The following is a 24,693-nucleotide window of genomic DNA, read 5'->3' as shown; positions in this document are numbered from 1 at the left end:
GTTTATTTTTATTTCAGCATTTTGGTTATAGTATTCCACTGCCTCTGGCCTCCATTGTTTCTGATGGGAAGTAAAATTTTAATCTTATTGTAGTTTTTTAATATATGTTGAGTCATTTTTCTTTTTTGAGACAGAGTCTCGCTTTGTTGCCCAGGTTGGAGCACCGTGGTGCGATCTCAGCTCACTGCAGTCTCTGCCTCCTTGGTTTAAGCAACTCTTGTGCCTCAGCCTCCCTGAGTATCTGGGACTACAGGTGCACACCACCATGGCCAACTAATTTTTTTTATTTTTAGTAGAGATGGGGTTTCACCATATTGCCCAGCCTGGTCTCAAACTCCTGAGCTCAGGCAATCCACCCGCCTCGTTCTCCCATAAGTGCTAGGATTATAGGTGTGAGCCACTGCGCCCGGCCTTAATTTACATTTTTCTAATGATTTGGTGATCTTTAGCATTTTTTAATGTGCTTGTTGGCCACGTGTATGTCTTCTTTTGAAAAGTGTCTGTTCATGTCTTTTGCCCATTCTTTAATGGGGTTGTTTGGTTTTTGCTTGTTAATTTAAGTGCCTTATAGCTTCCGGATATTAGACCTTTGTCAGATGCATAGCTTGCAAATATTTGCTCCCATTCTGTGTGTTGTCTGTTTACTCTGTTGATAGTTTCTTTTGCTGTGCAAAAGCTCTTTAGTTTAATTAGGTCCCATTTGTCAAATTTTGTTGTCATTGCAATTGCTTTTGATGTCTTCGTTATGAAATCTTTCACTGGGCTTGTGTCCAGAATGGTGTTTCTTAGGTTATCTTCCAGGGGTTTTGTAGTTTTAGGCTTTATATTTATAAGTCTTGAAACCATCTTGAGTTGATTTTTGTATATGGTATGAGGAAGGGGTCCAGTTTTAATCTTCTGTATATGGCTAGCAGTTATCCCAGCACCATTTATTGAATAGGTCATCCTTTCTCCATTGCTTGTTTTTGTCAACTTCATTGAAGATCAGATGGTTGTAGGTGCACAACTTTATTTCTGAGCTCTCCATTCTGTTCCATTGGTCTATATCTCTGTTTTTGTACCAGTACCATGCTCCTTTGCTTACAGTAGCCTTGAAGTATAAAGTCAATTAATGTGATTCCTCCAGCTTTGATCTTTTTCCTTATGATTGTTTTGGCTAGTCAGGCTACTTTTTGGTTTCATATGCATTTTAGATTTTTTTTCTAATTATGTGAGGAATGTCATTGGTATTTTGATAGGAATAGCATTGAATCTGTAAAATGCTTTGGGTAGTATGGCCATTTTAACAATATTGACTCTTCTTATCCATGAACATGGAATGTTTTCCCATTTGTTGGTGTCATCTATGATTTCTTTGAGCAGCGTTTTGTAATTCTCATTGTAGATATTTTTTACCTTCCTGGCTAGCTGTATTCCCAGGTATTTTATTCTTCTTATGGCTATTGTGAGTGGGACTGCACTCTTGATTTGGCTCTCAGCTTAGATGTTGTTGGTGTATAGAAATGCTACTGTTTTTTGTGCATTGAGTTTTGTATCCTGAAACTTTGCTGAAGTGCTGATTTTTAAAAATCAGATCTAGGAAGTTTTGGCAGAGACAATGGGGTTTTCTAGGTATAGAATTATATAATCTGCAAACAGAGATAGTTTTACTTCCTCTCTTCCTATTTGGATGCCTTTTATCTCTTACTCTTGCCTCACTGCTCTGACCAAGACTCCCAGTACTATGTTGAATAGGAGTGGTGAGACTGGACATCCTTGTCTTGTTCTGGTTCTTAAGGGGAATGCTTCCAGCTTTTGCTCATTCAGTATGATGTTGGCTGTGGGTTTGTCATAGATGGCTGTTAACTATTTTGAGGCATGTTCCTCCAGTGCCTAGTTTGTTTTAACATGAACAGATGGTGAATTTTATCAAAAGCCTTTTCTGCTTCTATTGAAATGATCATGTAGTTTTTGTTTTTAGTTCTGTTTATGTGATGAATCACATTTATTGATTTGCATATGTTGAACCAAACTTGCATCCCAGGGTTAAAGTCTATTTGATTGCAGTGGATTAGCTTTTTATTGTGCTGCTGGATTTGGTTTGCTCATTTTTTCTTTTGTTTCTTTGAAACTTGCTTATTTTCTTTGGCTTTCAACAGCCTATTGTGATTTTTCAGTACGTAGATTTCTTTGTGTTTATCATACTTAGGGTTCTTTGAGATCCTTGGATGTGTAGGTTAATATTTTTCATCAAGTTTGGGAAATTTCTGATAATCATATTTTCAAATATTTTGTCTGTCCCTTTTTGTCTCTCTGCTTTTTCTTGGACTCCAATGACTCATATGATATGCATTGAATTTTGTCCCTCTAAAATTCATATGTTGAAGTCATAACCCTCTATATCTGAGAATGTAACCTTATTTGAAGATAAGGTCTTTACAGAGGTAATCAAATTAAAATGAGATTATTTAACTTATATTCTTATAAAAAGGGAAAATTTGGAGACAGATACATGCAGAGGGGAAATGATGTGAAGACACAGGGAAAAGATGGCTATCCACAAGCCAAGGAAAGAGGTCTGGAACATATCTTTCCCTCATAGCCCTTAGAAGGAACCAACATTACCAATGCATGGTCTCAGACTTCTGGCCTCCAGAACTATGAGATTATATGTTTCTGATGGTTAAGCCACCCAGTTTGTGGCACTTTGTTATGGTAGCCTTAGTAAACTAATACAGGTTGTTGTGTTCGGTGCTATCCCCCAGGTCTCTGTAGCTCTGTTCATTTTTCTTAGTTTTTTTCTTTCTGTTCTACAGATCAAGTCATCTCTATTAATTTATCTTGAAGCTTGTTGATTCCGTCTTCTGTCAGATCAAGCTGTGTGGTCTCCCTAGTGAATTTTTCATTTTAGTTATTATACCTTTCAATTCCAGAGTTTCCACTTGATTCTTTTTTTTAATATAATTTCTGTCTCTTTGTTGATGTTCTGTGTGCTAAGTAATTGTTCTCCTAATTTCCTTTAATTCATTAAAAATTGTTTATTTTGTTCTTTTGTTCTTTGAGCATATTTTTTTGTCCTTGTCTGCTGTGTGCAACATCTGAGCCCCTAGAAATGGTTTTTGTTGACTGCTATTTTCACTCCATGTATGGATTACACATTCTTTTCTATTCTCATGTCTAATTTTTTTAAGGAAAATTAGACATTTTAGATAATATTACCTCTGTATCAGCATAGCTTAGTGGTCAGTTAATGGTTGGTCAGAGATTGCAGTTAAAATCTTTAACCAGTAAGGCTAAGTTTCTACCCTTTGAAAAGCGGATCTGCATGTGGGATGGGAAACAAATTCAAAGTTCAGGCTGTTTACAAGCCTGTCTCACTCTTACTTTTTGTGTGGACAAGGCCTCATGTTCTCCCAGGCACAAGCACATATCTAGGATCCCCTTTGACCTTTCGTAAGCAAGTGTGCAGTTTGTAAATATACATAGTCTACCAAACCCCCAGTGATATGTGAGAACTTTTCAAGGCCTACTTTGGCTGTCTCATTAGGTGGATATCCCTGTTAAATTGCTTGCTGGCCAGCCTTCTGGCCTGTGTCTCTCTACAACCATTATGGAGGCTTTAGGCTAGCTGTGATATTGGCCTTCCTTGATTGCTTGCCACTGATTTTGCTATTGTTTTCATCAATGCCACTGGATATGGGTTTTATTGTGATTTTCTACAAATGATGGCAGCACCTTCCATCAGTGGAGCTTTCAGTTCTTAGGGCTTCCAGAGCACATTTAAAGTGACAATGCCACAGAACTGGTGGAAGGAATGGGAATGACCCCAGGTTAAAATGCCATAGATTTCTACCATTCGTACTCAAGATTCAATAGTTTTTCTTGAATTAATACTTCTCAATTTGTTGTATGATTTTTGTCGGTTTCCAGAGTCATGATGTGGTTGTTTTTGACAACTTTGTCCAGTTTATTTTTGCATTTTAAATAACTTTAGTGAACTCCTCACTCAGCTATTCCTGTGTCCCCTGTATTTATTTTAGGCATCTATTATGGGTGATTTATTTTTTCCAATTGGATAGCTTGTTTTGTTTTATTTTGTAATTTGAGAGAAATAGACATTTGGGATTTCAAGTTCTTAGACTGATTCTTGTACTGCACAAAAAGTATAGGAAAAATTGTTTTTATTTCAATTCCTAATGCAGTCATTATGTTCAGATGTAACTGCCAGTCATTCAGGAAGTAAAATGCTCTAGCTGTTGGCTTGCAGCCTTTCAGGAGATACTGTTTCTTTCTTTGTAGTAACCATAAAGATATCGAAGTTGGCCCATATGCAGTTGCTGCTCTGACTAGAATTTCTAACTGCGGCCATTCCCCAGAAATTTCTGATTATTCTGCAACCAAAGATTGTTGGATCTTGATTTGTTAATTCACATAAAAATGTATTAAGTCCTTAGTATATGTTTGACACTGTGGAGGTTACAAGTAAATTTATTCTCTAAATTCATGGGATTTGCAGCCTAGCTAGAGAATCAAACATTACAGACTTGATGAATCAATTAGGAGGACAGTTAAAATCAAGACAACACCAGCACGTTTGGTTCAAATAGTATGCATCACTGGCCATCAGGAAAGATAGAAATCTGTGTAATCCAAAGGAAGTGAGGAAGAGTTATTTGAATGAACAGATTTTGAAATGGTCTTTGAAGAAGGAAGAGATTTTTTTTATGTTCTTTTTTTTAATTATACTTTAAGTTGTAGGGTACATGTGCACAACGTGCAGGTTTGTTACATATGTATACATGTGCCATGTTGGTGTGCTGCACCCATCAACTCGTCAGCACCCATCAACTCATCATTTATATCAGGTATAACTCCCAGTGCAATCCCTCTCCCCTCCCCCCTCCCCACAGTAGGCCCTGGTGTGTGATGTTTCCCTTCCTGTGTCCAAGTGATCTCATTGTTCAATTCCCACCTATGAGTGAGAACATGCGGTGTTTGGTTTTCTGTTCTTGCGATAGTTTGCTGAGAATGATGGTTTCCAGCTGCATCCATGTCCCTACAAAGGACACAAACTCATCTTTTTTATGGCTGCATAGTATTCCATGGTGTATATGTGCCCCATTTTCTTAATCCAGTCTGTCACTGATGGACATTTGGGTTGATTCCAAGTCTTTGCTATTGTGAATAGTGCCGCAAGAAACATACATGTGCATGTGTCTTTATAGCAGCATGATTTATAATCCTTTGGGTATATACCCAGTAATGGGATGGCTGGGTCAAATGGTATTTCTAGTTCTAGATCCTTGAGGAATCGTCACGCTGTCTTCCACAATGGTTGAACTAGTTTACAGTCCCACCAAGAGTGAAGAGAGGATCCCAGGTTGAAGTATTATGAGCAACACCATGATCAGGACCATTGACATCTCCTGACTAGGTTAGTGTTTCTCTTTTAGTCACATATACCTACTCTCTCAACCCATAAAAAGGGAATTCTGGTACCTTAAGTGGCCATTCATAGGGAAATCATGAACCATTCAATCTAACATTGGCCCATCTCTTACTTGACTCTCCCAGAAACCAACTTTGCCATCTGTTCTTCTGTTGTATCCTTCATGTTGAACACTCATTGTTACCTTCTGTTCTTCCTGACTACAATCTTATATTGCCATGTTAGTAGGTCATCCTTGGACAGTCCTTGATGGTTTATTTCCTGGTTTTAACATTGCTCACAACTTTACTGCTTAGACTGGAAGAAATCCTTCTTGGATTGTGACATCTGCCTCTTAGAAAAATATATCCTTGACACAATGATTCTAGTGGCAACATAGTATACCCTTGGAGGAGACAATGGTGCCCCAGTAGACAATATAGCTGGAAAGTATGGCCCAGAGAAAATAAACTGTATTTCTTCAAATTAAGAATGCTAACTGGCCAGATAACAGAATCCAGGAGTATAATCACTAACCTTGAAGTCACTTTGCTCCATCTACTCTCCCTGGAAAACACACACATGCACATAGCCTTGGTTCAGGCTTTACTTTAAAGGTGTTAACCATACAGCATTGCTTCTGTTGGAACATTTTTTTTCTAGCTATTCATCATAGTGTCTCAGATTCATAATGGTCCCTAGGTTTTCAAAGCAACCGAAGGCATTCAGGGGGCTCTTCATTTATACCGTATCTTATCCCACATCATCTATGCATCTGAGAAAGGGACTTTTCCAACAGAGCAATGCAGGAGACCCCCACAGGGATGATGGGGTGCCCTGCCCATACTTTCACTACAAACTCACAGCAGCCAAAGGCTACCCACAAAGGGCAAGTTGGTGGTCCCCATTTTCAAGTCAGTATCTCCAGAGTATCGAGGTACCTCTTCCACCTAGCAGTAGAATCAATAGATTTCATTCAGAAGCAACAGTATACCAACACCTGTGCTCAGCAGAGCGTGGTGGACATTCAGAAAAACCTTACTTAGCACCTGGCGAAGAAATGTGTGAATGTGTGTGTGACTATGGATTGGAGGAACTGAACTTTCACTGCCATTTGTAAGTTTTGATGGGCTAAGTCCAAGCCGTAGTTTTCTGCCCATATTATAATGCCACCCCATGCCTCTGCGGCCCCTAGAAGTCCTTTTAAGACTTTTCATGGCAGTGCATCTGATATAATGTCTTGTGGTAAATGGAAACATGAAGTCCATGCACTGGAACGAAGGATGTACCAGGAAACCCAAGGGATAGTTTCACCTACTCTTGACCCTAGACCACCCTTGTTTGTCATAAACTTTACCTCAACCTTGTCCTGCCCTGCTTTTCAGTACCACAAGCCATACCCATTATGGTAGATACACTGATGTAATTGGCTGTGCTCTGCCTGATATTACTCTCACCAAAGGCCACAGTTGTCACTGCCTTTCAGACTCCAAATTCTTTAAGGTCTTTCCTTTCCTCTCACAGCATACTGTTGACACTAAATACATATAACAGTGCTTATTCTCCTTTCACATACAAAAGGTCTGAAATGCTCTGCTTGGTCAATTATTATAAACTATTTCTGCCTTTTTTCTTCACTGTTTATGTTCCTATAATGCTTGTAGATACTTTGCTTTAACTCATACCTTTTCCTTTTGGATTGTAGTTTTTGCTCCTCCATACTCTGAAACTACCTCTACTCTGGCAGCACATTTTAAACCCACCTTGGCTAATGCTTTTCATGTTCTCACCTGGTACCTTAAACTGTACTACCTAGATGCTATTGGCAATCCATTTTGGCCTGTGTTAGGATCTATACATAAGTAGCCCATTGACGGTGAAGTATATGTTAGCGACTAGAGCAGAGGTTGACAACTGTCCACACTGGGGATGAATATGGCTTGAAGATGTGTTTTTGGCTCATACTGTTGAGGCATTGTTGAATTTAGTCATTGTGATGCCCACTACAATGTGCCACTCATATCACCTACTGAGGGCCCAGCTGCTGTGTTCTGTCATCCATCATTGTTTCTTTCTGCCAAGGCTACACTTCCCATACACTGTTCCAAACTACTGAATGACCATGGCAAGAATACTGATGAAAGCCCATTCCTTGGAGACCCAGACTGCGCTTCCTTCCTTCTGTCTTCCACAGGAATAGGACCTGTACCATGGTCTGATGACCCTCCAAGTTTAGACACTCTTCCCACTTCCCCTCACATGTATTTTCCCCAGTAAATTACTTGCACATCTATTTTTATCATGGCATCTGCTTTTTTAGAAGACCTGAATTGATACAGTTGTTGGTATTACAATTTGGGAGATTTCATATATAATCTGTATATCTGGCTCATTTCAAAAATTCTGAAGATTACAACACTAGGCCTATCTGTCCATAATCAGCTGGAACTAAGTAGTGGCTATGATTTTTGGACACTTCAGTTCACCCCAATCTCTACAACACATTGTCTCTTATGCTCGACTTATTTATGTTACTTGCCTAGCCCTTGTGAGCATTCAATTTTGAGTCCTTGAAAAAAAGAAACATTCTTTTAATTCATGCAGTCCAACATATTATTTTGCTGATTGTGATGGAGAAAATGGTATAGACCTTTCTGTCATTGGAACTTTTTCTTGTAATAAGGCAATCAGACATTGGCTAAACAATCACAGAAATAAAAACAAATAAACAATAATTACAAGTTGTAATAAGTGCACTGAAGAATAAAAGGATCTATGAGAAACTAACAAATGTTAATCTTCTTTTCCGTGACTACACCAGTTCCTTTGGTAGTCTCATCCAGTCTCCTGACTTTAAATACCAACTTTGGAACAACTACCAAATTTGTATCTCCAGCTCATATCTCTCCCCTGAACTCAAGACTCATGTATCCAGCTGCCTCTCTGATACTTCCACCTAAAAATCTAATAGACATTTCAAATTTAACAGATCCAAAACTAAAGTTCTAATCTGTTTTTCCAAACATCCTCCAGCAGTCTTCTGCATCCTTTCAGTTTTTCAGTTCAAATACCTTGGGTTATCATTCATTCCTTGATATAGTTTGGCTCTGTTCCCCCCTCCTGCAATCTCATCTTGAATTGTAATCCCCACGTGTCAGTGGAGGGGCCTGATGGAAAGTGATTGAATCATGGGGGTGGACTTCCTCCTTGCTGTTCTCATGATTGTGAGTGAATTCTCAGGAGATCTGATGGCCTAAAAGTGTGGAACTTCCCCTTTTGCTCTGTCTCCTGCTACCATGTAAGGTGTGCATTGCTTCCCCTTTACCTTCTGCCATAATTTTAAGTTTCATGAGGCCTTGCAGCCATGCAGAACTGTGAGTCAATTAAACCTCTTTGTTTTACAAATCACCCAGTCTCAGGTAGTTCTTTATAGCAGTGTGAAAATGGACTAATACAGAAAATTGGTACCAGTTGAGTGGGGCATTGCTATAAAGATAACTGAAAATGTGGAAGTGACTTTGAAACTGGCTAATGGGCAGAGGTTGGAAGAGTTTAGAGGGTTCAGAAACAGACAGGAAGATGTGGGAAAGTTTGGAACTTCCTAGAGACTTGTTGAAGGGTTTTGACCAAAATGCTGATAGTGATTTGGACAATGAAATCCAGGCTGAGATGATCTCAGATGAAACTGAGGAACTTAATGGGAACTGGAGTAAAGGCCACTCTTGCTATGCTTTAGCAAAGAGACTGGCAGCATTGTGCTCCTGCCCTAGAGGTCTGTGGAACTTTGAACTTGAGGGAGATGATTTAGGGTATCTGGTGGAAGAAATTTCTAAGCAGCAAAGTGTTCAAGAAGTAATCTGACTGTTCCTAACAGCATACTGTCATGTGCATTCACAAAGAAATGGTCTGAAATTGGAACTTATATGTAAAAGGGAAGCAGAGCATAGAAGTTTGGCAAATTTGCAGCCTGAATATGTGATAGAAAAAAAAAAACCAAAAAACCCATTTTCTGGGGAGAAATTTAAGCCTGCTGCAGAAATTTGCATAAGTAAAGAGAAGCCAAATGTTAATAGTCAAAACAATGGAGAAAATGTCTCCAGGGCATGTCTGAGACCTTTGCGGCAGCCCCTCCCACCACAGGCCCAGAGGCCTAGGAGAAAAAAAAAGGTTTCATGGGCCAAGCTCAGGGCCACCCTGCTCTGTGCAGCCTTGGGAAATGGTGCCCTGCATCCCAGCCACTCCAGCTCCAACTGTGGCTTAAAGGGGCCATGGTACATTGCTTCAGGGGATGTGAGCCCCAAGCCTTGGTAGCTTCCATGTGGTGTTGGGCCTGTGGGTGCACAGAAGGCAAGAATTGAGGTTTGGGAATCTCTGCCTAGATTTCAGAGGATGTATGGAAACACCTGGATGTCCAGGCAGAAGTCTGTTGCAGGGGCAGAACCCTCATGGAGAACCTGTACTAGGGCAGTGCAGAGGGGAAATGTGGTATTAGAGGCCCCACACAGAGTCCACACTGGGGTACTGCCTAGTGGAGCCGTGAGAAGAGGGTCACCATCCTCCAGACCCCAGAATGGTAGATCCACTAACAGCTTGCACTGTGCACCTGGAAAAGCCACAGGCACTCAATGCCAGCTTATGAACGCAGCCTCAGTGGCTGTACCCTGTTGAGCCACCGGGGCAGAACTGCTCAAAGCTGTGGGAGCCCATCCCTTGCATCAGCATGCTGTGGATATGAGAAATGGAGTCAAAGGAGATTATTTTGGAGCTTTAAGATTTAAAGGCTCCCCTGTTGGATTTTGAACGTGTGTGGGGCCTGTAGCCCCTTCATTTTGGCCAATTTCTCCCATTTGGAATGGGAGCATTTATCCAATGCCTTTACCCTCATTGTATCTTGGAAGTGACTAACTTGTTTTTGATTTTATGAGATCACAGCAGAAGGAACTTGCCTTGTGTCAGATAAGACTTTGGACTTGGAATTTTTAGTTAGTGCTGAAATGAGTTAAGACTTTGGGGGCTGTTGGGAAGGCATGATTGGGTTTGAAATGTGAAAAGGACATGAGATTTGTGAGGGACCAGGGGTGGAATAATATGGTTTGGCTCTGTGTCCCCACCCAAATCTCATGTTTAATTGTAATCCCCAATGTTGGAGAAGGGGCCTGGTGGGAAGTGATTGAATCATAGTGGTGGATTTCCCCCTTGCTGTTCTCATTATTGTGAGTGAGTTCTCATGAGATCTGATGGTTTAAAAGTGTGGCAGTTCCCCCGACTCCTGCCATCATGTAAGACATGCCTTGCTTTCCCTTCACCTTCTGCTATGATTGTAACATTCCTGAGGCCTCTCCAACCATGTAGAACTGTGAGTCAATTAAATGTCTTTTATTTATAAATTACCCAGTTTCAGGTAGTCCTTTATAGCAGTGTGAAAATGGACTAATACATTCCTCTTTATCTCACACCTCATATTCAATTCATCAGCAAATCTGTTGTTTGTGCCTTCAAAAAAACAGACTCTGACCCTTTTTCAGTACCTTCACTGCTACTTCCTTAATCTAAGTCACGATCATTTCTTGCCTGGATTACTTCAATAAATCCAGTACTGTAATAGCCTACTAACAGGTATCCCTCCTTTCCTTGGCCCATTTACAGTTTATTCTCAATACAGAAGCCAGAACAGTTCATTTAAAATGTGTCATCTTGTTACCTGTTAGTTTTAAAACCCTACAATGGTTCATCATTTCTATCAGACTAAAAACTAAAGTTTTTATATATTAGCTTATAAGGCCCTACATGATTTGACCTGATCTATTTATTCCTACCTTTCTCACTTCATCTCCTATTATTTTACTTCTTGCTTAGTGAACTCCAGCTACAATGGTTTTTTTTTCTTTTTTTTCTTTTTTTGCTGCTTTTTTTTCTTTTGGCCACAACAGATATAATCACAACTTAGAGCCTTTACATTGGCTATCCCCTCTGCCTAGCCTACTTTACCCCAGATATCCTTATGACTAACTCCTACTTTGATCAAATGTCATCTTTCTTAATGAGGCCTACCCTGACCACCATGTTTCAAAGTCCAACTTCCAGCACACTGCTTTATCCTGCTATTTTTTATAGCTTACTATATATAACTTATTATGTTTAGTTATCTACCTTCTCCCACTAGAAGATAAACTTGAAAGCAAGACTTTTTGTCTTCTTTGTTCACTGGTATATACCTAGTGCCTAAAACAATGTCTAGCACAAAGTAGATACCCGACAAATATTTGTTCAAATGATTAACTAATTAATTAGTTAATAAGAGTGTGAGTGAAGGTTTCTCAATTAATTGATATTTAATCTGAGACCCAAGGAATAAGCAGGAAGAACAAAGGGGAGAGCATGGTAAGCACAGAAGGCAATATATGTGATGGTCCTGACGTGGGTGGGGCAAGATAGATTATGTAACGCTCTGAGTACAATTGTAAAGAGACTGCTCAAACCTTTGCCTCCCCTCAAGGAGCTCATAGCAAGTGAGGTAAGAAAAATAATTAAAGAAATGATTGTCATACATGTTTTAAGTGCACTAATAAGGTTATGCACAGAGACCTGTGAAAACACTGAGTAGGCAGTTACTAACTCTTCCTAAGGGAGCTGGGAATATTTTACAAAGAAGGTGACATTTGAGCTAAGTCTCAGGCAGGAGAGTGGCATGATGAAAGTGTTTTAAGAAGATTAATCTGGCAATAGTATGGACAATGGATTGGAATATGGATGGACTGAAGGCAAGGAAACCATCTAGTCTATGGCAATAGGCCAGGTATGAGGTGATGAAGGAATCTATAGGAATGGAAAGAGAAGGACAAATCTGAAAGACATTTGGAAGGAAAAATTGACAGGAGCTAAATGCACTCTTGGCTTTAAGCCTTTCGGGAGGTAATGCTTCTTCCTTAGTAATAACCATGAAAAGATTCAGATTGACCTATTATGTAATTGCCTACTCTGACTAGAATTTCTAGCTATGGCTGTTCTCCAAAAGTTTCTGTTATTATGATTGATACTTGTTGGACCTTAATTTACATTAAGATGGCTTTAGACTCTAAAGGTTGGGAAGCTCTCAAAAACATAATTTTGACTATGAAACAGCAAATTATTCTATTAAAGGAGAAAAGAGGAAAACCATCGGGCCATGTAGGAAGTTTTACAATGAGCTCATACTTTCTTTTTTTAAAAAGATAATATATAAGAAATAGGAAAAAGGGCACATACGCAAGGATAAATATAACTGGTGACACGTGCCTAAAGGGTTAGTATTGGAAGGATAAGGTCCAAAATTACCTCAGGCTTGTAGAAATGCATATTTGTAAAGACATCAAGAACAATATTTTAACTATACTCTCAGAAAGAAAAAGTACATGTGTCCTGGAATGGGTAAATTATAACTCACTTGATATTACTAAACTACTCTCAGTAATCAAAGGCATTAAGGAAAATAGGAAAGGTGCTTTAAGATTGGATTTATATGAATATATTACTGAGTCTAACAAAGAAAAAGGGGGTCTCTTCAATCTTCTAATCAGTGAGCTAAATGTCTCTTAAGTTAGCTTCTAAAACAAATTTTCAAATAAGTGAGTACAGAACAAATTACAGTTGTCAACAAAGCCATTCAACAGAAACCTGGTTCTTATTTCTGACAAGGCTATTAGAGGTCGTTTAGGGAAATATGGCAGACATAATTACATATCTTAAATGAATGAATGAAATTTCAGCAAGACTAACAAGTCATTTATGATAACCTTCTGGACAAGATAATATGGGTTATAAAATTAATATAATTATGTATTAATTAATTAAATCACCATATTCAAAGAGTGCTGATTAACAGATCATAGGCAAAGGATGAATTTTTTGATGATCTGCTGTATACTCTACCTTTGGATTGACCCAGTCAATAATGTACAAGGAAGCAAGTAGCAGGAAATTAGGCTGAGAGGTAGCTCAGAACCAGGTAGTAGAAGGCATTACATTAAGGACATTGGATTTTACATTGAAAAGCCTAGGGAGACATTCAAATGGAGTGACAAACTGACACATTTTAGTTAACTCTTCCTACCATGTGCAAAAAGTTTGAAGGGAGGGCAAGAGTAGATAGGTCAATTAGAAGGCTGTTGCAGTCTTTAAGTGAGAAATAATGATGGGCCTGGACAGGCATGTTGGCAAGTAGAGAGACACTACGGTGGGTGAAGTTTGAGAATCATTTAGGGGATAAAATTTATCATGACTTGATAATTGGCTAGGGGGGAAAACTTTTTTTAATGAGGTATCGAGTTTGAGGCACTGATTTTTGAGTTACTCAACTGGTTGAATGAGACTAGAATTTACTGTGAGGAGGAACTCTGTGGGAGGAGACAGTTTAGGTGTAGGGGAGATCAGGATGTCATTAAAAGGTGCTTCATAAGGATAGGAATATTTTTGATTGCTGATATATTTTCAGCACCTTTAACAGTGTCTGGCACCTAGTATGTATAAAGGTCTGATATATTTGCAATAGGAGTCCTAGAACAAAAGGAGAGAGAATGGTACAGAAGCAATATTTAATGATATGATGAGGAATTTTTGAAAAGTAATAAAAGCTTTGCATTATTTTTCTATAGCTGCATATCAAATTACCACAAACTTAGTGGTTTAAAACAACATCCATTTATTAGCTAACAGTTCTATAGATCAGAAGTCCAGGTATGGCATGACAGAGTTCTCTGGTCATGGTATTAAAGGCTGAAATCCCAATGTTGGCCAGGCTACATTCCTTTCTGGAAGCTATGGCTAACAATCCACATGTAGCCTCATTCAGGTTGGCTGAATTCAGTTCCTTGTAGCCATAGGACTGAAGTCCCTGTTTCATTGCCACATGTCAGCTGTGACTCACTCTCATCTTCTAGAGACTGCCTGTCTTACTTGCCACGTAGTTATCTCCATCTTCAAAGCCAGTGAAAAATCTTCCTGGCATCAACTCCGTTTCTTGCTTCAAGTCTCTTTCACTAAGAAGAGACCAATTCAAGATGGATTAAAGACTTAAATGTTAGACCTAAAACCATAAAAACCCTAGAAGAAAACCTAGGCAGTACCATTCAGGACATAGGTATGGGCAAGGACTTCATGACTAAAACACCAAAAGCAATGGCAACAAAAGCCAAAATTGACAAATGGGATCTCATTAAACTAAAGAGCTTCTGTACAGCAAAGGAAACTACCATCAGAGTGAACAGGCAACCTACAGAATGGGAAAAAATTTTTGCAATCTACCCATCTGACAAAGGGCTGATATCCAGAATCTACAAAGAACTCAAACAAATTTACAAGAAAAAAACAACCCCATCAAAAAGTGGGCAAAGGATATAACAGACACTTCTCAAAAGAAGACATTTATGCAGCCAACAGACCTGTGAAAAAATGCTCATCATCACTGGTCATCAGAGAAATGCAAATCAAAACCACAATGAGATACCATCTCATGCCAGTTAGAATGGCAATCATTAAAAAGTCAGGAAGCAACAGATGCTGGAGAGGATGTGGAGAGATAGGAATGCTTTTACACTGTTGGTGGGAGTGTAAATTAGTTCAACCATTGTGAAAGACAGTGTGGCGATTCCTCAAGGATCTGGAACTAGAATTACCATTTGACCCAGCAATCTCATTACTGGGTATATACCCAGAGGATTATACGTCATGCTGCTATAAAGACACATGTATACGTGTTTATTGTGGAACTATTCACAATAGCAAAGACTTGGAACCAACCCAAATGTCCATCAATGACAGACTGGATTAAGAAAATGTGGCACATATACACCATGGAATACTATGCAGCCATAAAAAAGGATGAGTTCATGACCTTTGTAGGGACATGGATGAAGCTGGAAACCATCATTCTCAGCAAACTATCAAAAGGACAGAAAATCAACACCGCATGTTCTCACTCATAGGTGGGAATTGAACAATGAGAATACTTGTACACAAGAAGGGGAACATCACACACTGGGGCCTGTCGTGGGGTGGGAGGCTGGGGGAGGGATAGCATTAAGAGAAATACCTAATGTAAATGATGAGTTGATGGGTGCAGCAAACCAACATGGCACATGTATACATATGTATCAAACCTGCATGTTGTGCACATGTACCCCAGAACTTAAAGTATAATTTAAAAAAAAAAAAAAAAAAAAAGACCAGCCTCTTTTAAAGGATTGCTGGATTAGGTCATCCCAACGAAGGGCTATTCCCCTTTCTTAAAGTCAGCTGTCCCATATACATTACCTAATAATGCAAGTGAAACCTTATCATATTCATAATCCCTCTCACACTCCAGGGGAAAGGATTTTACAACAGCAAGGACAACTAGAGGTCATCTTAGAAATCTGCCTGTCACAAGCATCAGTTCGTGGATTCAAAAAGTACCATAACCCAAAGCAGAATAAATAAATAAAAAACCCTCATCTAGGTGTATTTTAGTAAGAACTGCCAAAAAAAAAAAAAAAAAGAAAGAAAAAAAAGTCTTAAAAGCATTTGGAGAAAAAAAAAAAGTATTACCTTACAAGGAATAGCAATTAGATTAGCTTTGCGTTTTCAACAAAAACAACATGAAGATAATAGAATTACATTTTTAAAATGCTGACAAAAGTAGCTGTCAACCTAAAATTGTATCTGGTGAATTCTATATCCAGCCTTTTAAAATGGAAGTAAAATGGATGTTTTTAGATGGTCCATAACTTAGGGAACCTGTCACCAAAAATCAAAGGAAACATTAAGGATCTTCAGGCAGAAATAAACTGATCCTAAATGAAATCTTGGAAATATATAATGAATGAAGTGCAGGGGGGAGGTTAAATATGTGGGTGGATCTGAATGTCCATTGATCATATTTTAAAAAATAGTAATGTATTGGCAAAGCAAGATAGTGCATACCTGTAGTCCCAGCTACTCGAGAGGCTGAGGTGAGGATCTTGAGCCCAGGAGTTTGAGTCTGCAGTGTGCCATGATCATGCCACTGCACTCCAGCCTGGGTGACAGAGCGAGGCTTGAATCTATAAATGAATGAATGAATGAATGAATGAATAAATAAAAATAGTAGTGTCATGTGGCGTGTGTGTGTATGCAATTAAAATACATAATAATAGCAATTGAGGGAGGAAGATAAATGGAGTTAACATAAACCCTCTAATTTGTGTTATACTTTAGTAAGTCAAATATATATGTTATTATTCATAGAATAATCACTAAAAACAGTAAAAGAATGTGTAACAATTAGACAAGGAGTAAACTGAATAATACAAATTACCATATTAGTACAAAACAAAGCAAGAAGAGAAAAGATAACAGAATAGGCAAGACAAACAGAAAGTAAATAGTGATATAGTGGAGTTAAATATATCAGTAATTATAGTAAATGTAAATGGACTGAATACCTCAGTTAAATGACAAAGATTATTAGAATGGTTAAAAAATACAAAATCTACATCTTGTTTATGAGACATATATAAAATGTAAAGATATAGGAAGGTTGAAAGTAAGAGGATGGAAGAAGTATAGATGCAGATACTACCCAAAAGAAAACTGATATAGCTATATTAATACCAGACAAAGGTGACTTTAAGGTAGAAATATTTACTAAATATAGAGCTATTTTATAATGATAACAGGGGCAATCCACCAAGAAGATACAATTATTCTGATTTGTATACACTTAACACTCAAAATAGGCAAAGCAAAAATTTTCTGATGCCCAATAAATAAATTCATAATCACAATCAGAGATCTTAAAATATATCCCTCAGTAACTGATAGAATATCAGACAAAAAAGAGAAAATCAGTAACTATATAGAAGAGTTGGACAGTAATATTAACAAACCTGACCTAATTGACATATATAGACAACCACATGCAACAATTGCAGAATACATATTCTTTTCTGCACATAGAATAATACGTGATGTGTTGACTCATAAAGCAAATCTCAAAAACTTTAAACAATTATAGTATTTTTTGGCCACACTGACATTAAGTTAGAAAACAAGAAACAAATTAGAAAATCTCCCTAAAATTAGTAGTATACTTTAAAATAACCTGTGGGCCAAATTTTTAAAAATTGTAATGGAAAATAGAAAGTATGTTGAGCTGACTGAGAAATGGAAATATAGCATATCAAAATTCAAAGGGATACTGTTAAACCCTTACTGTAAGGGAAATTTGTGGCCTTAAAATGTATATTCCACAAAAGAGGAAAAGCTAAAAATCAATGACATATGGATCCATCTCAGGAAATTGGAAAAACAATAGAAAATTAATCCTAAAGAATGTAGAAGGAAGCAAAGATAAGAACAGAATTTCCTGTAAGAAAGACATATTTGATAGACAGCATTATCGAAACCGAAAGTTTCTTTTATGAAAAGACTAATAAAATTGATAATACCACTAGAAATATGGATAAAGAAACAAAAGGAGAGAGAGAAAGCATAAATAACCAATATTAGGAATGAGACGAGCTATCATTTTATATCATAAAACAGAACAGTTACAGTTGGATATGGTAAATAATTTTAAGTCAGTGTACTAAAAATTTAAATAAAATACATAGATTCCTAGGAAACATAACTTACCAAAAAGAACACAAGAAGACAAATTTCTGCACTGATCTATAACTATTAAGTAACTCAAACCCATCTCACAAAGTAAAGCCAAGACTCAGATGCCTTCACTGAGTATTCTATCAAAATTTAAGAAAGAAATAATACCAATCTCGCATGACATTTTCCAGAGAACAGAAGAAAGTGGAGGTCTTTACAACTCTTTTTATAAAGTTAGAATAACCCTGTAACTAAAATATTATAAGGAACATATGAGAAAGGAAAATTTGGGGCTAATTTTAGACATTAATATAGATGCAAAATTTCTAACAAACTATTAGAAAATTGTAACCAGTGGTGTATTAAAAGGATAATATACCCTATTGTAGTTTGGTTTATGCCAACGTTGCAAAGTTGGTTTACATTTTGAAAGTGAATCAAGGTAACTCACCACAGAAACAAAGGAGAAAAATCATATAGTCAAATCAATAAATGCAAAAAAAAAAAAAACCCTAAAATTCAACATCCATTTATGAGAGAAAAAAATATTTTAGCAAACTAGGAATAAAAAGTAACTTCTGATAAAGGTTATTTACAAAACCATCTACAACATGCCACCCACAATATCCAACATTCAAAAAAATACTACATATATAACAAAATGGGTAAATAGTCATAGTAAGGAGGGAGGACAATAGTCAATAAAGGCAGACTCACAGATAACCCAGATATTGGTGTTTTCTGACCAGGACATTAAAACTGTTACTGTAAATATATTAGAGAACTTACAGGAGCAAATGAGTGAAATGAAGGAACAGATGGAAAACTTTAGAGGATAAACAGAATTTCTAAATAAGGACCAAGTGGAAATACTAGAACTGAAGAGTAAAGTGGAGGTAACATTTCCTAACTTATTTTGTGATCATTAAAAAGTCAAGAAACAACAGATGCTGGAGAGGATGTGGAGAAATAGTAACACTTTTACACTGTTGGTGGGAGTGTAAATTAGTTCAACCATTGTGGAAGACAGTTTGGCGATTCCTCAAGGATCCAGAACTAGAAATACCATTTGACCCAGCAATCCCATTACTGGGTATATGACCAAAAGATTATAAATCATTCTATGATAAAGACACATGAGCACTTATATTTATTGCGGCACTATTCACAATAGCAAAGACTTGGAAACAACCCAAATGCCCATCAGTGTGAGACTGGATAAAGAAAATGTGGCACATATACACCATGGAATACTATGTAGCCATAAAAAGGATGAGGTCATGTCCTTTGTAGGGGCGTGGATGAAGCTGGAAACCATCATTCTCAGCAAACTAACACAGGAACAGAAAACCAAACACCGCGTGTTCTCACTCATAAGTGGGAGTTGAACAATGAGAACACATGGGCACAGGGAGGGGAACATCACCCACTGGGGCCTGTTGGGGGGTGGGGGCTAGGTGAGAGATAGCATTAGGAGAAATACCTAATGTAGGTGACAGGTTGATGGGTGCAGCACACCACCATGGCACGTGTGTACCTATGTAACAAACCTGCACGTTCTGCACATGTATCCCATAACTTAAAATACAATTTAAAAAACCCAGCATAAATCAGATAAAATACCTGATAAAGATGTCACACACACCTACACACACCAGACCATGTATTTCTCATGTATCTAGATGCAAAATACTGTAACAAAATTTCAGCATATTGAATCCAACAATGTATAAAAAGGATAATATATCACATAATCAAATGGGGTTTATTTCAGAAATGCAAGGTTGTTTTGACATAGGAAGTCAATCAGAATTATTAACCACTTTACTAGAATAAAGCAACAAGCCATAAAATAATCTCAATAGATGTAGAAAGTACATTTACTAAAATTCAACTCATATTCCTGATAAATACTCTCAGAAAACTAGGAATTGAAGGAAACCTCCCCAACCAGAAAAAGGCCATTAATAACAGTAACAAAAAGAATCAAAAAACATGGCTAACAACATACTTAATCATGAAACTAGAATGTTTTCTCCTAAGATCAGGAACAAAGCAAGGTTGTCCATGCTCACTCCTCCTAACTAGTGAGTGCAATGCAGCAAAAAATCCTGAGAAATTTCCAAAACACTTACTGGAAGTAATAATTGTTTTTAATAAGATTACAGCATTCCAGGTCAGAATATAAAGATCAGTTGCATTGTGTATACTGTTAGCAATTGCAAATTGAAATTTTAAAATGCTACTTGTAATAGCACAATAAATCACTTAGGAATGAATTCAATGAAAGATGTGCAAGACCTCTATACTTGTTATTGTCAGACATCTTCATTTTTGCCGATCAAATGGTTATATCATATCTTACTGTGGCTAGATTACAATTCCCTAATCATTAATGATGTTGAACATCTCTTCATGAATTTATTGACCATATTGACCATATGTGTTTTCTCTTAGAAATGTCTGTTCATACTATTTGCTCACATATTGTTTGCTTTTCCCATTGATTTGTACGATGTCCTTTTTTTTTTTTTTTTTCTGAGACAGAGTCTCACTCTGTCACCAGACTGGAGTGCAGTGGCACAATCTCAGCTCACTGCAACCTTCGCCTCCTGGGTTCAAGTGATTCTCTTGCCTCAGCCTCCTGAGTAGCTGGAATTACAGGTGCGTGCCACCACACCCAGCTAATTTTTGTATTTTTTGGTAGAGATGGGGTTTCACCATGTTGGTCAGGCTGGTCTCGAACTCCTGACAATATGATCCACCCGCCTCAGCCTCCCAAAGTGCTGGGATTTCAGGCGTGAGCCACCATGCCCAGCCTGTAGGATGTCTTTAAACATTCTTGATATTAATACTTTGTCAGTTGTATGAATTTCAGATACCTGCTGCCAGTTTACAAATTGCTTGATTAATAATCCCTTGTTAGGGCCGGGCGCGGTGGCTCAAGCCTGTAATCTCAGCACTTTGGGAGGCCGAGACGGGCGGATCACGAGGTCAGGAGATCGAGACCATCCTGGTTAACACGGTGAAACCCCGTCTCTACTAAAAAATACAAAAAACTAGCCGGGCGAGGTGGCGGGCGCCTGTAGTCCCAGCTACTCGGGAGGCTGAGGCAGGAGAATGGCGTGAACCCGGGAGGCGGAGCTTGCAGTGAGCTGAGATCCGGTCACTGCATCCCAGCCTGGGCAACAGAGCGAGACTCCGTCTCAAAAAAATAAAAAATAAAAAATAAAGTACCTATTATAAACCTGCTTAGTAATATTTATTTTGTGAAATCATGAAGTGAGTGAATATACTTGATTAAGAGCAGATTTTGGGGAGATTATTCGATGTAGTGGGAGAAGACTATTTGATTAAGAATTGAATATTTGACTACGAGTTGGAAATTTTTTTTCTTTCAAGATCCAGATAGCATGTGTTGTAGACTTCATAGACTACAAATGAGAAATTCTAGTCTGGTTTTCGTCTGGAGTCTTGGCCTTATACTCATCTTTGTTTTTCTTTACAACTCCTTAAAAAATACAAAATCCATTTCAGTTTGTGGGTCACAGATTGCCAACCCCTGTTTTAGACAGTACCTATAGGTAGGAGGTTGGAAACAAGAGACAGTGAAGAAATAAATGTAACCCAGATATCAGCAGAGGACTTTCTGTGCTCTCCTCCTTGCCCTCAGCCACAAAATCTCAATAAAGTTGACTTTAGCCTTCCATTCTCTATCCTGTAATTACAGACTGCTCCCTAGTGATTAGTAAATTCTACTATATCTCTAGCTGTGGCTTTAGTGTATATGATTGCTTTCATCCCATATCAACATGAAGTTCAGTCCTTTCATCAGCTTACAACTCACATACCCACACATATGCATGTGCACACACACACACACACACACACACACACACACACACAGGGACTCACTAGTTCACTCAAGAGAAGCATTTTGTGGATTTAGTTACATTACTGCATATTTGAGGGTGTAATTGAGAAGGTTCACATTGAGAACCACACAGCCTATCTGCAATCACATAGCTCTCTCAGTCTTCCACCACAGGACAAATTAATTCCTCTTAAGACCTTATGCAAATGGTGTTGTTTTATTAATTTTTCTAAAACTATGCTACTCAGCATCACCACCTCCAAGCAGGTTTATCCAGGCATTTTCTCAACAGATACAGTTTATTCCTAACAGCCATAATAATGATAATAATAGCAGCAATACATATGTAGGACTTAGTATGGAACATATAATTCTAAGTATTTTAGTCCTCACAGGAAAGCCATGAGATAAATACTATTATCAACTTCATTTTACAAAGGAAGAAATAGAGTCACTGAGGGTTTAAGTAACTTGCCCACAGCGGAGAAGAAACTTTCACGTAGTCAGAATAGGGGTGATTAATAGTATCACAAGCAGAGAGACCCAGAAGGATGAGACATGAAAAATAATCCTTTTACAATTATGGGTCAGTTGACAGGATGATGATGGATACATTCTGAGAAATGCCTCATTCAGCAATTTCATTGTTGTATGAACATCTTAGAGTGTAAACAAACCCAGATATATATATATATCTATATATATAGCCTGTTGCTCCTAGGCTACAAACCTGCATAGCATGTGACTGTACTGAATACTGTATGACATACAATAAGAGTGGCTAATGAGAAAATGTAAGTAATGGTTATAGATCACTTATGCTTAGCTTTTCACAATTTCGCCTTTGTTTAATCCTCTGTATTGAGATCATTAAATCTATCATTTTACATAATTATATCTGTAGTGTTATTCCTACAGCCTCATAAAAGTTGTTTTATATTACTACTAACTTGTTATTATCCAATCTTCTAGGATGTGGTACCACAGATTGTCCCACCTACAAAGCAGGCTTCAGGACTTGCTGAAGGGAGGAGTCATATATCCAGCCCTTTCACAACCCAACTTCAAAAGCTTACTTCCTTTAGCTGTCCATTGGCACCATACAGTCTCCAAGTCTCTGACTTGTGCTTGGCAGCAACATGAAGATCATTTTGGTAAGAGATGTGTGAAGACAGATACTTTTTAAAACTTGTGGTAAGAAATATTTGCTTTGGCAGCACATATATCAAAAATTGGAATGATAAAATTGTGGTAAGAAAACACACAGTATAAAATTTATTCTCTTAACCATTTTAAGTGTACAATTCACATTGTTATGCAATGATAAATACCTTCTGTGTGGTCTGAAAATACTTTTTGTGGAGTTGACAGGACCTCTAGCCATTTATTTTTAAGATTAGCCTACAAGTTGGGAGAAAGACAAAAATAACAGAAGGCAATAGCAAAATCCCTTCTCAACTAGGGGAAGGCAACTCAGCCTGTTCCAGCCCCACTCCATCTCCCTGTCTTACCTAAGGGAAAAAAAAAGAAAGAAAAGAAAGCCTTAATATACAAGGGAGCAGGTTTCAAAGACATAGACTAGGAATGTTACAACCACAGAAAGTATTAGTTGGCAGGAGGGAATACTTTACCTATGTGTATGAGTCTTCTAAGGCTGCCATAACAAATTATACAAACTAGGTGGTTTAAAACAACAGTTTATTTTCTCATAGTCTTGGAGGGTTGGTAAGGCCATGCTCCCTCCAAAAGCTTTGGGAGAGAGTTTTTCCTTGCCTTTTCTGGTTTCTTATGGTTGCTGGCATTCCTTGGCATTACTTTGCTTGTGCCAGCATTACTCCAATCTCTGCTTTCATATTCACAGGGCCTTCTTCACAATGCCTAATCTCTGTCTTCAAATATTTCTCTCTTTATAAAGATAGCAGTCATTGGATTTAGAGCCCACCCTAATCCAGTGTGACCTCATTTTAACTTGATTACATCTGCAAAGACCCTTTCTAAATAAGGTCACATTCACAGGTACCAGGGATTCGGACTTCAACATATCTTTTTGGGGGTTACAGTTCAATCTACCACACCCTGGGAGAGAAACAAAAACAATTGTGAAAGTCACACTTCCAAGACACAGGCCCACTATGCACTCCAGAGACTGAGAATCTGAAGATTGTAGAATGCCCTCATCCCCCCACACCCTACAACAAGCTAATAAGCCTCCAGTTAAAATGACAATGGATTACAGCTGGAAGAGCTGCAAGAGACAACCTGTCTCTGAGGTACAGCACAAAGGGAAGGGCCAAGGCCAAGAGAGAAGACAAAAGCAAAATCACTAGAGAAATTTAATGCTTCTGGTACCCACAGAGACAACAAACATCAAACACAACCTAACTCTGGGCCAGATTAATATAGATATTCATGGTAAAATCCTATTTACCTCAGTAGCTATTGCTCTATACAAGATGTCTGGCTTTTAACAATAACAGAATTACAAAACTTGCTAAGGCAAGAAATAACACAATTTGAAGAGGCAAAGCAATATCAGAACCAAACTTACATATGACACAGGTGTTGAAATTATCAGTCAGAATTTTAGGACTTTTTTGTATTTCTGTGAAAAATGTAATTGAAATTTTGACAGGAGCTGCATTGAATCTGTAGATCACTTTGAATAGTATAGATATTTTGACAATATTAATTCTTCCAATCCATGAAGATAGAATATTTTTTCATTTATTTATGTGTTCTCCAATTTATTTAATCAATATTTTATAGTTTTGAGTGTAGAGATTATTAATCTCCTTGGTTAAATTTATTCCTAAGTATT

General features: G+C 37.9%; 1 protein-coding gene across 1 annotated transcript in view; it reads left to right on the top strand.

Moving 5' to 3' along the window:
* TMLHE (trimethyllysine hydroxylase, epsilon) overlaps positions 1-24,693 on the top strand; it is a 116,150-nt gene that overhangs the window by 45,317 nt on the left and 46,140 nt on the right. The window contains exon 2 of the mRNA XM_025373149.1: positions 22,848-23,029. Coding sequence (XP_025228934.1) covers positions 22,849-23,029 — 181 coding nt within the window. The 5' untranslated portion in view covers position 22,848. The remainder of the gene's footprint in view (positions 1-22,847; positions 23,030-24,693) is intronic.

This window comes from Theropithecus gelada, chromosome X (genome assembly GCF_003255815.1).
Source record: "Theropithecus gelada isolate Dixy chromosome X, Tgel_1.0, whole genome shotgun sequence".
Taxonomy (NCBI): domain Eukaryota; kingdom Metazoa; phylum Chordata; class Mammalia; order Primates; family Cercopithecidae; genus Theropithecus; species Theropithecus gelada.
Note: the sequence above shows the minus strand (reverse complement) of the source record. Positions and strands in the feature narration are given on the sequence as shown.